The sequence below is a fragment of the Bubalus kerabau genome, chromosome 9 (genome assembly GCF_029407905.1).
Source record: "Bubalus kerabau isolate K-KA32 ecotype Philippines breed swamp buffalo chromosome 9, PCC_UOA_SB_1v2, whole genome shotgun sequence".
Lineage (NCBI taxonomy): Eukaryota > Metazoa > Chordata > Mammalia > Artiodactyla > Bovidae > Bubalus > Bubalus kerabau.
The window spans coordinates 24896423-24910004 of NC_073632.1; the positions used below are offsets into that span (position 1 = coordinate 24896423).

Here is a 13582-nt window from a genome sequence, read left to right on the forward strand (position 1 = left end):
CCATCTCTCCTGCTTCTTTTGGCCTCTTGGCTGTGCGTTGCCAGCCCAGAGGATAAGCGTGAAAAGTTCCAAGCCTCAGTTGCTTCTAGTTTAGCCATGTTTCTTCCATTTGGGCTAGCTTGCTTTTCTTCAGTCCAACCTCTCTCAAAAAGCCTTCAAGTTTTTCACTGCTGCAGGTGTCCTGCATCCACAAAAAGGGCAATGACAAAATAACTGCTGGAGAGGAAGTACCATCTGCTGAGCGATAAAAAGTGTCAGGGATCTTGATAAATGCTCCATGTGTATAGGCTCTAAGCCTTTGCAACAAATCGCAAGTAGGCTGCATTTGAGGAGAACCACACAGCAATAACATGCTCTATTAGCAATTCAAACCTGGAGCTTTCTGATTCCAAAAACTTTATTTTCTACCTGTAAGGCAATGGCACCCCACTCCAGTACTCTTGCCTGGAAAATCCCATGGACGGAGGAGCCTGGTAGGCTGCAGTCCATGGGGTCACTGAGTCAGACATGACTGAGCAACTTCACTTTGACTTTTCACTTTCATGCATTGGAGGAGGAAATGGCAACCCACTCCAGTGTTCTTGCCTGGAGAATCCCAGGGATGGGGGAGCCTGGTGGGCTGCCATCTATGGGGTCTCACAGAGTCGGACACGACTGAAGCGATTTAGCAGCACTCTGATGCTTGGTCTCCTCCTCTTAGGTCTCTGCCTGCCCCCGCCCCAAGCCTGCTTCTAATTCAGCTTCTCCTTTTCTGTTTTCTGTATTTGAAGTACCATGTACTGCCTTGGAATCTCATTCTCTAGCCTGAAGTCTAAACATTCCTTCTAAGAATGCTGATTTGGAAAATTCCTGGGATCATGGAATTGACTAAACTCTTTTCAGACTGTGTCTAATTCCTTTTAAATTCTTCCTACAGGTATACACTAAATCCCACATATTGTGGCCATACTTGCCAGTCTACCGCAGTATCATTAGTCATCAATTAGTCTCTCTTGAAGGCTCAAGCTCCTAAATGCAACCCAGAATCCAATGAAGCAATCTTTCCATAATTATAGAATTACTCCCCAATGCATTGTAGAACACAAAAGGACTTTTATTTCATTATTTTCCTAAATTTCACTTTCAATTACACATTTTTGAAAGGTGGAAAAGGCAATTTGCAGTCACAGTAACTCCATCAAATGCACATAATCTGAGATTTTGCTGCTTGAGTAAATTATAGTCCACTCAGTGTTTCCTATATTGTTTTATAGGAAATTTCTTGAAGTCAATAACCATTTATTCATAGGTACAGTGTCCATTTTTTAAAAGGAAACTCTAAAATTCCTAGAAACACAAGACAATATTGGCATTTGGGGATGAGTATACATTCATATATTTTTGTGAAAATTTGTGCAATTCAACAATATGGAAAATGTTATTTGCTACCACAGCCAATGAAAATATATTTTCATTTCTATGTAAGTTAAATATTTCCATCTCCCATATAATGTTCTGCAAAAAGTCATATATTTAGTTTATGAAACAATCTATGCTATAGGCAGCAGTAACTGAAAAGAAGCTTAACAGTCTTAACTACATACCCCTGGGATGAATAATACACTTTGCATAACCATGTGCAATGCTGGATGAGGAGTCTAGATTTCTTATAACTACAAGGGTTTGCAAGCTTCTACTTCATACAGTATGCCCCCAATCCAGTTGATTCAGCAAAGGAGTCAAGCAAAAATTTAGGTAGGTCATCTATAAATGGCAAACAACCCGTTTGACTAAATTGACCACATTTTGTTAATATGAGGACAAAATCATTGCAGATGCCCTATAAAGAAATCATTTGTAAGTGGCTATTGGTTTCAATTAATTTTGCTCTCTCAGGCTCCTAGAAGTTGGCTTAATTGCTTCTTAGGCCCAAGAAAATGCCTAACCAAAAGACAAACAGTACATAAAAATAAATTATGTGCTCTATGCACAGTCCTCTCGGTAGTAAGCTAGATCTCTCCACAGGAGAAATGTCACACAAAACAAACAAGAGACTCTGGGGATACAGCAAAAATATACAATTATCTAATGCCTAAAATTTTCTCTTATTCCAGTGACAGGTGTCAGTGTTGATCAAAATTTTCTTTTGTACTTAGTTTACATGTAAACCTTTGAATAGGATATTTTCAAGAGTCTTTATGCCAGAGTAAAGGTCTGCACAGCAGGGAAGCAGTGTACTTCAGCTCAATACATCTATTGTCTGACAGTCTGGACTGGGAAGCTTCAAGCAGGGAGTGAATCCATTTTACAAAGACAACTTGCTTCTGCAGACAAAAGGTATCAACTGCAGAAAGCTCTCTAAAGAACAAAGTGTGAATCTTCTTTGGCATAATAAATGTTCCACAGAGACGTTCATTTTCCATGCAGGTAGTCCTTTGGGGCTACTCCATTTTATTTAGAGCATGCATTTTTCATCTTTTAGTATGTAATCCTGCCCTGTACTAGGGAGTCCTCAGAGTGAATTTGAGATAACAACTAAGTATTTTTGAAATTTGAAACAGAGATAAATTTAAAGCACTACTGATATTATATTCATAGAAGTATCAGGTCAATGACAAATTTCCAAGATTCAAAAGCTTGTTAGTTTCTGGGTTCCCGGGAAGTCTGAGGGCTGGTTCCATGAGTCACAAGGAACCAGGTTCAATTTTAGCTTCTCTAAACTTTTTGAAAACCCTTACTTGTCTTTCTAATAATTTTGTTCCTACTTAGACTTTAATAGCAAGGGAAAAGAAACAGGTTTTTATCTTTAACATAGGTTTTAGGAGTTTTACTATTTTGAAGACTTTTGGAGAAAGGAGCTAGTTCTCTTGGTTACTTTTCATGTTAGCACACAAAGGAATTACAGATGGGAAGGAGAGTGCAAATGACTAGCAGAAAAAAGTCTCATGCATTTAAGATTTTTTTACAAGTCAAAATATACATCCTCCTGTTGCCACCCATTCCTTAATTGTATAAGAACTATTCCTATCTCATCTCACTCAATTCCATGGCTCACTCGATTGGGATTAAAAATACTTACCTTGCAAATTATATCATACTCATCAGTTTCATCAGTGGCATTAATAAGAAATATAGCAGCAGCTTGGGCTGAGTCACCCATTATATCCCCCATTTCTGGGGATTTAAATGTGTAAAATGACAAGTACATGAAATTAGGAGGAAAAAGAAAGCAATCTGAAGACTTTGGCACTAGCACACATAACATTTTGTCTGAGTTGTTAGGAGTGTGGTTTGACAATCACTACATACAAATTAAAAAATTATAAATCTGCAGAAAACAAACAATCCACAGGTGTTGGTTTTCCATTTAATACTCCCCATCTCCCATTTTCACCCACCCATCCCATATAGTTTCATTTATAATAAAAATAGAGATCTTAACATCAGAATTTTGCTGTTAACTCTTCAAGGTTTCTCTGTGCTATCCAAGTCACACCAGAATCCGCAAGTTTCTCCAACCAAGTTTAAATAAACAAAAACTGAATGAAGATTGTAGGATGCCAAAGTAACTGTTAAAGGAAGCTGTAACACAGAGTTCTCCCCAAAAGACAGGGTGTTGGTGTCTAGTTCAAGTACTGCCAGGCTGTATGTAGCTCTGTCTCAGACAGGCTCCAGACAAGAACTACAAGTACCTCTAGTTCTAGAGGGCCTCATCCATGATACCAAAGCAGTGCAGGGCTCCCTTTTCCATCGTTGGTTTTCTAAAAGTTGCAGCCCCCTTGCAATGTGCTGCTGAAGGGTCAGTGCTGAAATGGGTTTGCAGGGAGGAAGTGAGCCTTCTCCTCGGCCAGGCAGCTCTATCCTTAGTTTGAACAATTCTCCTTTAGAGCTCTCTTAGGGCTGTCCTGGTTTTCTCAGGATCCACAGCCCTTGTTCAAAAGAGACAGCCTCGTTCAGACCCAGTAACAGTGAAAGAAGAGTCGACCTACCTGTGGAACCAGACACAGCATGGTCCCCTGAAGGGCGCTTAGGCGACCCCATTGTAATTAACAAGTCAGTTCGTGCACTTGAAGCCTATCAGTTTATGGAAAGCTTGTTTGAAGTCCTCGTTGGACATGGTGTAGATGATAGGGTTGATGAGGGAGTTGAGATAGCCCAGCCACGTGAAGAAATCAAAAATGGCCTGGTGGAACCAGCAGGATGTGCAGATCGGGATGGCCAGGGAGATGATGAAGAAGGGCAGCCAACACACGATGAACGCGCCCAAAATGATCCCCAGGGTCTTGGTGGCTTTGCGCTCCCTAGCGGCCATGAGTTTCTTCTTCTCCAGCAGGGCGTCGGAGACGCGCACTTTGACTTGGTTCAAGTACACAGGAGACCCGGATTCGCTGGGTACCTCCGGAGCCCGCGAGTTAATCGAGGTGACCGAAGACGTGGACCCGGGGGAGTCGGTAATCAGCTGGGCTCGGGTCAGACGCTTGCCGGTTCTGTTGGGCGTCTGTTTCAAAATCCGGGAGCGGGCTTCCACGTAGATGCGGCCATAGAGGGCGATGAGGAGCAGGGTGGGGAAGTAGAAAGCGCCCACCGTGGAGTAGACGGTGTACAGGACGTGGTCGGTGTTCACCACGCAGTTAGACATCGCCTCAGCTTTGGCCTGCCGCCAGAAAAAGGGCGGCAGCGAGATGCAGATGGAGAAGACCCACACCAGCGCGATCATGACCGCGGCCCTCTTAGGAGTCCTTTTCGCCGAGTACTCCACGGCGTCCGTGATGGCCCAGTATCGGTCCAGGGCAATGACACAGAGGTGCAGGATGGAGGCTGTGCAACAGGTGATGTCCGACGACAGCCAGAAGTCGCAGACCACCTGGCCCAGCGTCCAGCGGCCCGTGACCGTGTACATGGTGCTGATGGGCATCACCAGGATGGACACGAGCAGGTCGGTGACCGCCAAGGAGGCGATCAGGTAGTTGGCCGGGGTATGCAGCTTCCGCGTCCGGTACACAGTGGCGATCACAAAGGCGTTGGAGAGCGTGGTGGCCAAGGTGAAGAGCGCCAGCAGCAGGACCACGACTACTTTCCAGGGCAGGGCGATGAAGTCCTGGTAAATGTACTCCTCGGCGGCGCTGCAGTTGTGGGAGGGACCAGCCGAAAGGTTGGCTTGAGAAAGCCCAGTCTGGGAACTCGCGGACGGCGTCAGGGGACACTGAGCGGCCACTGCCTCCATGTCTCTCCTCGCCCGTGGCCCCGGAGCGCAGCTCTGGGGCATGGAGCGCACGAAGATGAGGATGAGAGGACCGCGGAGGAGACTGCAGTCTCGTCCACCCCGGGAGATTGTCGTTCCGTGGAGGGTTCCTTAATTACGCCTCCACCCAGGTTCCCAGATCAAGCGAGAGGTCAAGGGCGAGGTTGGCTGGCTGGCCCGTTCCCCGCACCTCCAGTGCGCGCAGCGCTGCCGCCGCGTCTCCGGCCGCTCCCCGCTAAGCCCCGTCTCAGCCTCGGGCTGCCAAGGACTGGTCCAAAGAGCCACACTCCCCTCCGGCTCCCACCCGGGCGTCTAGAAAGTGGAGAGCTTGGTTTGGTTTGGGGAGGGAACATTGGCAAGGTGGGATCTCTTACCCCAACTGCTCGGGGCTGAGCGTCTCCTAACCCGGGCGCTCCAGATTCTGCAGACTCGACCCGCAGGAGTTTGCTGGCTGTCGAGACCAGAGCTTGCAGGCCAGCGAGGAGTCGGGTCTTGCATTCCCGCCCTCCTCCCCAGGCTGGGGCAGTTTCCTGCGGCGGCCGCAGCCGCCCGAGCTGGGTGGAGTGAAATCTGGGCACCGCGCGGAGCCGCGCCTCGCGCCAGAGCTCTGCCCTCCCTTTTTTTTCACGCGCTGGCCGCTCCTGCGAGCTGCCCCGCGGAGACGGGGGCTCGCCAGAGGAGGGACTCGGGGGCTCGGGCTGCGGCAGCTCGAACCGCGCGGCTGGCGCGCCACCTCGGTCCCCCGGGCACCGCGCGGAGCCTGGCGGCCGGGCGCACGGGTCTGGGGAGCTTGGCGCTCAGGGCTCACGGGGAAGGGGCAGGTGTCTGGGGGGAGCTCGAGGGACGCGCGGACGCCAGTCCAGGAGGAGCGTGTGAGTGGCGGAGCGGATGGGCTCCTTTTATAGAGTCCAGGTCCGGTCCGCCAGAGCCGCGCAACTCGTGCAGCTCGGCGAGTGCCGACGCCCGCGCCCCATCACCTTCCCTTTTTCTCTCTCCCTCGTTCCTATCCTCCGCCCGGTTCCCTCCCCGCCAAGGAAGCTCCCGCCGGGTCCTACCGCCTTCTTCTCCACTTTCCACCCCCTGGCCCCTCTCCCAATCCGAACCACCCCCCCTGACACCGCAGTTCTGGCTGGAATGGGGGTGAGGGCGCCCTGTGCTTGCCTCTCTCTTCTTCCCAACTTGCTGCCGGCCCCTTCGGTTAGACCCGCACCCTCAGCCGCGGGCACGCGAACCGCCTTACTAGGCTTTTATCAGATTCCTTATGAGACTCCCACCTACCGCAGCAACCCCCCCGACCCCACCAGGGCCGGCCTAGAGCAGGTAGAGCCAACCCCAGGCTCTGACCTCTCCGCTCGGGAATTTTATCCATCCTCGCGGGCCACACCCAAGTCAGAAGGAGGCGCCAGAAATATCGCCTTAGAAGGAAATGGCCCATCCTGCATTTTATACTTCGGGATTTAAGTCAGAAACCCTCGGTACAATGCAAACTAATTTTTCATATCTGATTGTAGGAATCTGTGCTTTCAGGGTAACCCCACCCCTTCAACTGTGAGTCAACAGGAAAGCAGAAAGGCGGGAAGGAAGAAAAAAAAAAAAACTTCAAAAATGTAAAAGTATCACAAACAGAAGCATACTGTGAAATTAAACCGACCACTCAACCTTCCCAGTCCAGCCGCGCGGCTGTTGGGTGCCTCTGGAAAACAGTTTGCAGTGCCTCGAAAGGAGGTCATCAGAATTCGAGCGAGGGGAAAAAGAAAAAGAAAAAAACAGGCTCTGGGACCAAGACCACCAGCACTATCCCTGCGTCTCCTTGAATTTCAACAAATACATCGGAGTATCAGCCACGTGTGGCGCCAAGAAGTACTAGTACCTAGATCCCATGACCCCGGAGCAGGTGCTTGGTATACTGTTCCTCCTCCAGCCCTCACAGAAACCCAGGTAGAGTAGAAGTGCAAGTCCGAGAACATTCAAAGAAAAGCACCAGGAAAGGGCCACCGTATTTTCAGCCGTGGGAGCTGAGTTCTCTTGAGCTATTGCGAGTTCTAAGCGCCCAGCTCCGTGTTTGGCAGTTAGAGTGCAGTCAATAAAAGTGATCTTATCATTGAACTTCTCGGGATAAATTTTAGCGTATTTTAAAGAGAATTCTTCAATTTGGAGCCGAACATTATCTGGCCCATCCGTTGGGCTTAGTAGAGTCACTGAGATCCTTTGAAAGAACTTTTTTTTTTCCCCCCAAGGTGATACAACGCTAATCTAAGTTCCGTTGATTCACGCGTCTCTAAGAAAACAACCAGAAGGAAAAAAAAAAAAAAAAAAAAAAAAATCGAGTCCCTGTTCTGTGCTGGGAATTCTTCTAGACATCTGGGTTATAAAGGCCAGTGGGGCAGACCCAGACCCAGTTTTCAAGCAGTTTACATTCTAGAAGAGGCAGACAGGCAGTAATAACATAAATAGTATGTTATTAACATACTTTCATGTAGCGTTGTTATGAAGAAAATGGAACACATGCATGTATTGAGAGCGAGGGTACTTCTTTAGGTGGAAACTCTCCAAAGTCATCCTCTGGCTGCAGCCTAGGCTGCAGCAGCTAAGCTGGGCATAAAGGCAAAGCCTTCTCTTTCCTTTTTCCTGCTTTCTAGCACCCAGCACTGCTTGGGTAAATTTAAGCTTCATTTGCACCGCATTGCAAGGGGTCTTGCCCATCCTTCCATCCCATCCACCCATGTTCGGCCCCTAGCGAGTTAATTATTTTGCAAACTGCAACGCTCTCTTAGAAACCGCAGCAAAGGAAAGAGAAGCAGGCAAGCCTAAACCACTAGGTGGGGGCGTTGGTCAGGATGGAGCAAAAGTGTGTGTGTGTGTGTGTGTGTGTGTGTGTGTGTGTGTGATGAGGCGGGGGATTGGGGGCGGGAGTATGGATACGTATTAGGGGAGCGGGCTAAGTTTAGAGAGAACTGCTTGAAGGGATTCAAGGAGGAGAAAGAAGTCAAAGAGGAATGTTAGAGACTTGCAAGCAGCCTTTCCTTTTGCAACTTAATTGCTCTTCCTCGGGCTTGGCTTTGGCGAAGTGGGGGACCTGTGGCTTTCTCCAGCCACGCTTTCGCAATTTCGCGAGTCCCCGACCCTGAATGCAATCTTGCCAGCACTGGGCGGAGTTTGTTTTTTTTCCCTGTTTGGTTAAGAATTGAGTGAACACACCCAGCCATCACATAGATGGTATTTTGGCAGAGTTTAGTGCAGGACTATGTTTCATAACAGGGCTCCCTCATTTCACCCACCCTTTTTTTGCGCTTACAAACATATAATACATAGATATTTGCACATGGGCGCATGTTTGTGAAACATGCCAGAGGCCAGGATCTTTAAAAATCGCTTACGTGGGTCGCCCCTGCAGAGGAAGTTTCCCTGGCGGCCCCTCAGTCCCCAGCCGCTCTGGGCAACGTCTCTTCAAGTTTGAGGGAAATGCAGCCGACACAGCTGGAGCGCCAAGGAGGGAATCGCGTTGGGGTACAAAGAGCGCAGCAAAGGTTAGTTAGGGGGAATGGACCTTCTGTTTGGCCACCCGGCACTAAAACTGCAAATCAGCGTGCTCCCCTCATCAACTCCACGCAGGTGACTTTTCAGCAGAAGCTGGGGAGGTGGAGGATAATGCTGGAACCACAGCGACGCCCGTGATCAGACACGAAGCCAGCCTGATACTGCAGACGTGAGCTGCGGAGAGACCAGAGAAACGCCCTTCCGAGAGATTTCGCCTATGCTACTGCCAAACGCCAGGCGCCTTCCTCCAGGGTAGCGTCGCAGCGCTAACGAGACCAAACGCGGGGAAGAGAAGCCCGCCCCACCTCCACACCCGTGGTAGAACTTGCAGCGCAGCAACTCTGGTTTGGCTGGAAGCCAGCCAGCTCGAGGGTCTGCGCGTTTCCAGCATCCCTAGACTCCTTCCGGCATTTCCCAGAAAAAGACTTTAGCTCCAGGGCGCAGGAGCAAAGAACTCGTAAATTTACCTTTGCTTTGCAGGGGCGGGGGGGCCGAAATTCTCAAGCTCTCCTTGCTTTGCTCCATTTGAAAACTCCACAAGCAATCCAGCAATCCCACTGCTGGGCATACACACTGAGGAAACCAGAAGGGAAAGAGACACGTGTACCCCAATGTTCATCGCAGCACTGTTTACAATAGCCAGGACATGGAAGCAACCTAGATGTCCATCAGCAGATGAATGGATAAGAAAGCTATGGTACATATACACAATGGAGTATTACTCAGCCATTAAAAAAAATACATTTGAATCAGTTCTAATGAGGTGGATGAAACTGGAGCCTATTATACAGAGTGAAGTAAGCCAGAAAGAAAAACACCGATACAGTATACTAACGCATATATATGGAATTTAGAAAGATGGTAACAATAACCCTGTGTACGAGACAGCAAAAGAGACACTGATGTATAGAACAGTCTTATGGACTCTGTGGGAGAGGGAGAGGGTGGGAAGATTTGGGAGAATGGCATTGAAACATGTAAAATATCATGTATGAAACGAGTTGCCAGTCCAGGTTCGATGCACGATACTGGATGCTTGGGGCTGGTGCACTGGGACGACCCAGAGGGATGGTATGGGGAGGGAGGTGGGAGGAGGGTACAGGATGGGGAACACATGTATACCTGTGGCAGATTCATTTTGATATTTGGCAAAACTAATACAATTATGTAAAGTTTAAAAATAAAATAAAATTAAAAAAAAAAAAAAAAAAAGAAAACTCCACAAGCAGTCCCTAACCACAAAATGTGGGGACCTGGCAAACTACTTCTTGCAAATCTTGCTTCCTGTCTGTGGCCACTGTTTTTTTTTGTTGTTTGTTTGTTTGCCTGGTTTTGATTTTGGGGGGTGGGGGGATGGAAGGGGTTGCTGTTGTTGTTGTTTCTGCTTCCACCCAGGAAATGGGCAGCAGGAGACCAGGAGCTCTGTACAACCCATTTCTAGGTTCCTCTTGTATTTCATCGAGTAACTAACTATTCCTTAAGGAGAATACCTTTAGCAATCAAAGTACAAGTCTCCCTTATGTCTTACTTGAAACTATGGAAATGTTCTGATAAATGAACACATACACACATACAGATGTATACACACAATTTTTGCAGCCAGACCTTTTGAGGCTCCATATTATTGACACAACATTGGGATTTTGATTTGGATTTTTTGTCACAGGCCTTATATGTTGGGTGCTCAGTAAGGGATTTTTAAGACAAAGAATAAACTGAGTGCTTTATTCTAGAAGTGCCAGGCTGGCATAAATTAATCCCTGAGAATTAGTACCTTGGTATGTGTTTGCATATGAATATAAATATTGTATAAGTTATACATATATTTAAAGAAGAATGTAGACAAAAATTAGAGTATGTATATATAACTTGTTTGTGTGGTAGTTGCTTGGTTGTGTCTGACTCTTTGTGACCCCATGGACTGTGGCCTGCCAGGCTCATTTATCCATGAAATTCTCCAGGCAAGAATATTGGAGGAGGTTGCCATTCCCTTCTCCAGAGAATCTTCCTGACCCAGTGATAGACATGTTCTAATTCCTGTGTCTCTAGTAACGACTACTTTGCTAGTTCCAACAGATACCCACAACAGGTAGATTACTGCTAGTTCCAAGTTAGCCCAGTTCAAACTAGTAGAAGAGCCATTTCCCAACTTAGATCTCAATCAGGTATTACATGGCTGAAGAGCTAGATCTTATAAGAAAATGTCCAACACAAAGCTTAAAGTTATATAAGCATGGTTGCTTGTGGGAGAGGAGAGCTGATTTTTTTTTTCTCTTCTTTTTTTTTTTTTTGTTTTGAACAAAGAATAGGTTTTAGCAATGGTAAGAAATCTTTGGATAGAAGAACAATGCCAGTGAATTCACTAAATTTAGGAACAACTTGCCACCACCAGTAGGCTGTTCTGTTCAGGATGAAGTCTCTCCTAAAAAATGAAATCAGACATTTAACAGTGAAGCTGTCCACTGGCTTAAGGAAAGAAGCAATAGAAATTGCCTTTTGCCTTATATTCAGACTAGGAAATATTGCATCACTGTGATTCACTCCAGATTTGAAAAAACAAACAAACCAAGCTATTTTATTACTTCTTCACCTGTACATAACAAATAACAGCTTTATACTTAATTGAGGACTATGTACTATCTAAACCTTATACTACATGGTTCACATGCATTCTCTCATTTAATTCTTATAACGGCACTAGGAGCTGACATTTTCATCCTCATTTTCTGCCCAAGGAAGCTGAACTTGGAGAATTTAAGGAACTCTGCCAGTGCCAGACAGCTGCTGGTAGAAGTAGTCTCTCTTCATTTCAAGGTCCACCTCTTTGCCAATTGTCTAGACCAAGTCAGCCAGGCTACTCAGCTCTGATGGCCCTTTTGACCATCTTGCCTGTGGCTTTAGCTCATCCCACCTCTGAAGTGACATCAAAGTTCATGGCTACTTAAATCTCCAAATATTGGTTAGGAACCTACATATTTTTTTCTGGGGGTGGTGATGGTGATGATAAAAATCAGGTAGAGGACTGTACACCATGGTTCTATTGAGCCAGCTGATCATCAATTCCTAAGTAGCACTAATAGGTGATCACATACTACACATTTTGAAGTCCACAACCCAAATGCTGGGAGCCGGCATATTGCATATTGAGTGAGGATCTGGAATAGCTCAACTGGAATTCTATCACTGCTGAGAGCCAGCGTGAGGCACTCCACCCATGACAAAGGTCATGAGGAAGGAGGCTCGGCATACGCAAAGGCGGGATCGAGCCTCAGGAGTCCCCCTGGAAATTCTCGAGCATCTACCCCCAAAACCAGAGTCTGCCTACTTTCTGCTTTGTGCTTTCACCTACACCTCTGACTTTACGGGGGGCTGTCTCCCACTACCTCTCTCTGAAAAAAGAGTTAGCTTACAGCTCCAGTTAATAATTCTTGGATGTGACAGTGTTTAACCTACAAACTCCTTTGGAAATCCTCTAGCCTGCCTGAATAGGTTTTTCTGGCCACATGTGATTGTTCAGAGCCTCCCAACTGTGAGAGGCAGGAGATGTTCTAAACTGCCTAAACACAGATTCCTTTGAGTAGTTAAAAGATTGATTAGAAAATGTATTGGTGAAGGGTTTTTCACTTGTTGGGCCAATGTTTGCTGCTAAGTCTCCATACTCCTTACCTACTGTGTCTTTGGCAGTGTATTGATTGATATAATGGGTGTATAGAAATGTAAAATGCCGCTTTGTCCAGTGCTTTTTGGAAGGCTGGCGCCTGACTTTGGAATAATCACCTTTAGAGAAAGATAAGTTTCTTAAAATGTTAACAGGCCTCCGGGCCAGAAGATGATGTCAATCACCTGAACTTTTGCATATGATAAGTTTGCAGGAAGAAAGCCTGGCTTGCTGCATGACTCTACCCCTTCCCCCATTATCCTCTATGCATACCTTAAGGTATAAAAACTACTTTGGAAAATAAAGTGCGGGCCTTGTTCACTGAAACTTGGTCTCCCCATGTCACTCTCTCTCCCAAATTCCAGCTGAGCGTCCATCTGGAGCGCGGATGTCCTCTGCGACCATTTATTTGCCTGGGCTTCTAAGACCCACTCGAGAAGGTGTCTAAGGTGGGGCACCTTCCGCTATTCGAGAGGGCGCCTGCGGCCTCCGTGGTCAGAGCTAACCTGGTGTCACGGGTTATATTGATTTTCCGCGTAAACCAAGCCACTCAGCTTCTTTTCTCCACTGAATTTCCTCACTGAGCTATCCTTATTCTATTACTCTTTGTATCCTTAATTAAAGTGTAATTAAGCAGTTATTCCCTGACCCTCGCCTAGCCGTCTCTCCTTCGAATACCCTGGATCAGCCGGGGCTGGTCCCCGGCACCCAAATACTTTAACATCTTTTCTGGTCCCATTTAGTTACCTTCAGGATTCATTTTTTCCCCCTCTATCTCATGTGCCTATTTTTCTCTCTTCTTCATTCTTCTTCCTGTCTCCTCATCCTTATCACTTCTTCCAAAGCCTGACACATATGCACTAAATAAAAAACACAATAAGTTTAAATTTGTTTGGAAGAAATGTTAAATACTGTTCTCCATTTATAATAATGTCAATGTAAATATCAGAAAAATAACCTTAAAAATTGAATTGCTTTTATTTTTCTCCTGTCCATTGAATGCAATTGTCTTTTTTGTTTTCCACCAGTGGGTCAAGGACTTAAAAAAACAGAGGCCTTTTCCTCGAGAGAAAATTATTCAGATAAAAGTTCTTTAAAAGAGATCTTTTCAACTAGAAATCAGCAGTTTGGCAAGTTCATCTAATAAGAACTTGCCCAAATCAGGA

General features: G+C 46.4%; 1 protein-coding gene across 1 annotated transcript; it reads right to left on the reverse strand.

Annotated features, from left to right (window-relative positions):
• Window positions 1–1088: 1088 nt before the first annotated feature.
• Window positions 1089–5245, reverse strand: HTR1B (5-hydroxytryptamine receptor 1B). Its single transcript, XM_055591462.1, has one exon. The coding sequence runs from the start codon at window positions 5243–5245 to the stop codon at window positions 4034–4036; it is 1212 nt and encodes a 403-aa protein (XP_055447437.1). The 3' UTR covers window positions 1089–4033.
• Window positions 5246–13582: the final 8337 nt, after the last annotated feature.